The sequence below is a fragment of the Myotis brandtii genome, unplaced genomic scaffold, assembly GCF_000412655.1.
Source record: "Myotis brandtii unplaced genomic scaffold, ASM41265v1 scaffold118, whole genome shotgun sequence".
Taxonomy (NCBI): domain Eukaryota; kingdom Metazoa; phylum Chordata; class Mammalia; order Chiroptera; family Vespertilionidae; genus Myotis; species Myotis brandtii.
Genome location: NW_005354090.1, coordinates 202,882 through 204,739, shown reverse-complemented (window position 1 = coordinate 204,739; position 1,858 = coordinate 202,882). Strand labels below are relative to the sequence as shown.

At 44.6% G+C, this 1,858-nt stretch overlaps 1 protein-coding gene across 1 annotated transcript in view; it reads left to right on the top strand.

Annotated features, from left to right (window-relative positions):
* AHSG (alpha-2-HS-glycoprotein) overlaps window positions 1–1,501 on the top strand; it is an 8,157-nt gene extending 6,656 nt beyond the window's left edge. The window contains exons 6-7 of the mRNA XM_005858423.2: window positions 163–258; window positions 892–1,501. Coding sequence (XP_005858485.1) covers window positions 163–258; window positions 892–1,167 — 372 coding nt within the window. The 3' untranslated portion in view covers window positions 1,168–1,501. The remainder of the gene's footprint in view (window positions 1–162; window positions 259–891) is intronic.
* Window positions 1,502–1,858: the final 357 nt, after the last annotated feature.

Genomic DNA, 1,858 nt, shown 5'->3' with positions numbered 1-1,858 from the left:
AAGCAGAAACTATAAACTTTAGAAAACTGTGTGTTTAAAAAAAAGAAAGAAATTAATAATTCAAGGATTTGTTTTCTTTCCTTTGACATGTTGGAGTATCAATGAAACTGGGAGAGAAATCCACTTATTGAACCAGTTAAAATAACTCCTGTCTTTCTGTAGCAGCAATATGGCTTCTGTAAGGGGTCATTCACTGAGAAGGGGCCACTCAATGGAAATGAAAAAGTTGCAGTGACCTGTACAGTGTTCCCAACACAGGTAAGGGAGTCATGGATACACTTGCCCTCATCTTCAGAATACAATGACCCCTTGGCATTTATGTAGTGTGTTAGTAATTATAGGGAATTTGCTGCCCTGACCCACCATGATAAATAGCACTGGGGTATGTGGAACCATCACCAAATGGAAGGGTATTTCAGCCATTCCTTCCCAGCCTGAGAACTGGTGCCTACAGGGTAGAACCATCCTAGTAGGCATTTGACAAGGCCACTTTATATTTGTGGGGTGGGAGAGGTTTTCTGAGTTGCAGAGACCAGGTGGCCAGATCTTTCCAGCAGCTCCCAGTGGCTGCAGGTGTAGATGACAAAGAGGGTAACACTGCTGGTGAAGGTTAGCCATCAGGTAGGGTGCTTTTGCTCATGAGACGTGTCTAAGTCCACAATGCCCAAGACAATTGGTGAGAGGGGGCTACCATATGCCAATTACTCTTCCCTGCATCTCTTATGATAATCCTTTGCACCTAGGTAGTTCTTTTCTGCCAGATTTCATGTAAATAGAAATTATTGCTGAGAAAGAATTGGGTGGGGTTCCACCTAAAAGCATGGGTGGTCCGGGAGGAGAAAGATAGCTAACCTATGGAAACGGTTCTCTCTCCTGCCTGTGTTACCACAGCCTCAACCAGACAACTCCCCTGTGGCTACACCTCCAGCTAACCTGCCCGAAGCTCCTGTGGTGTTGGGACCCCTGCTGGTGGCAGCTCCCCCGCTACCCGTGCCGGTGCACCGGGCACACTATGACCTTCGCCACACCTTCACGGGTGCAGCCTCAGTGGAGTCTGCCTCAGGAGAAGTCGGGAAAGCACCCAATGTGGCACAGCCTAGTGTGGCTGTTGCTGCTGGTCCAGTGGTCCAACCTTGCCCCGGGAGAATCAGACACTTCAAGATCTAGATGAAGGTCAGGGATGAGAAGGATTGGCAGAGAGAACATAGCCATCATTTTGTCCAAGTCTAAGTAGGGGTAGGGGCCTTGTCTGCTAAAAGGCAAGTGCTACATGTGGTCTAGATTAATATCAAGTCTTGAATCCCAACTTCTCTTCCTTCTTCAGAAAACAGAAGCAAAGGGGATGATGGTTATGTTTGAGGAAAGGCATAAGGCTGGCAATTTGTCATTGTTCTGATAATAAGCCACCACCATTATGTTCTCTGCCTTCTTTGACCTCAGAAAAACAACTGTAACTGTGACTTTGAGAGGTGCTCTTGCCAAACTTATATTTGCTTGTTAATAAAAGTGTCTGAAGGATCTTCCTGAATAAAGAAGGTTCTAAGCAGAAATGTGGTCATAATTATTGCCTACTTCCTCCAAGCTCGTGTGTATGGCTTGTCTTCCCAACAGCCACTCTACAAGTGTCCCTAAGCAAAAGCAAAATGAAAATAGAGATAAAATAGAACAAAAATATCCTGTACTGCTACACACAGGAAAAAGTGAGACTGGAATCTGCTAAAATCCCATAAGATATGCCCATTTCCTTATAAGAAAATAATTCTTTTCATTTCATAAAGGTAAAAAATATGGCTAAACAAAGTCCAAGTGCCTTAACTTTGTACAGCCAAACCAACCATTGTTTTCCTCAATACCCAGG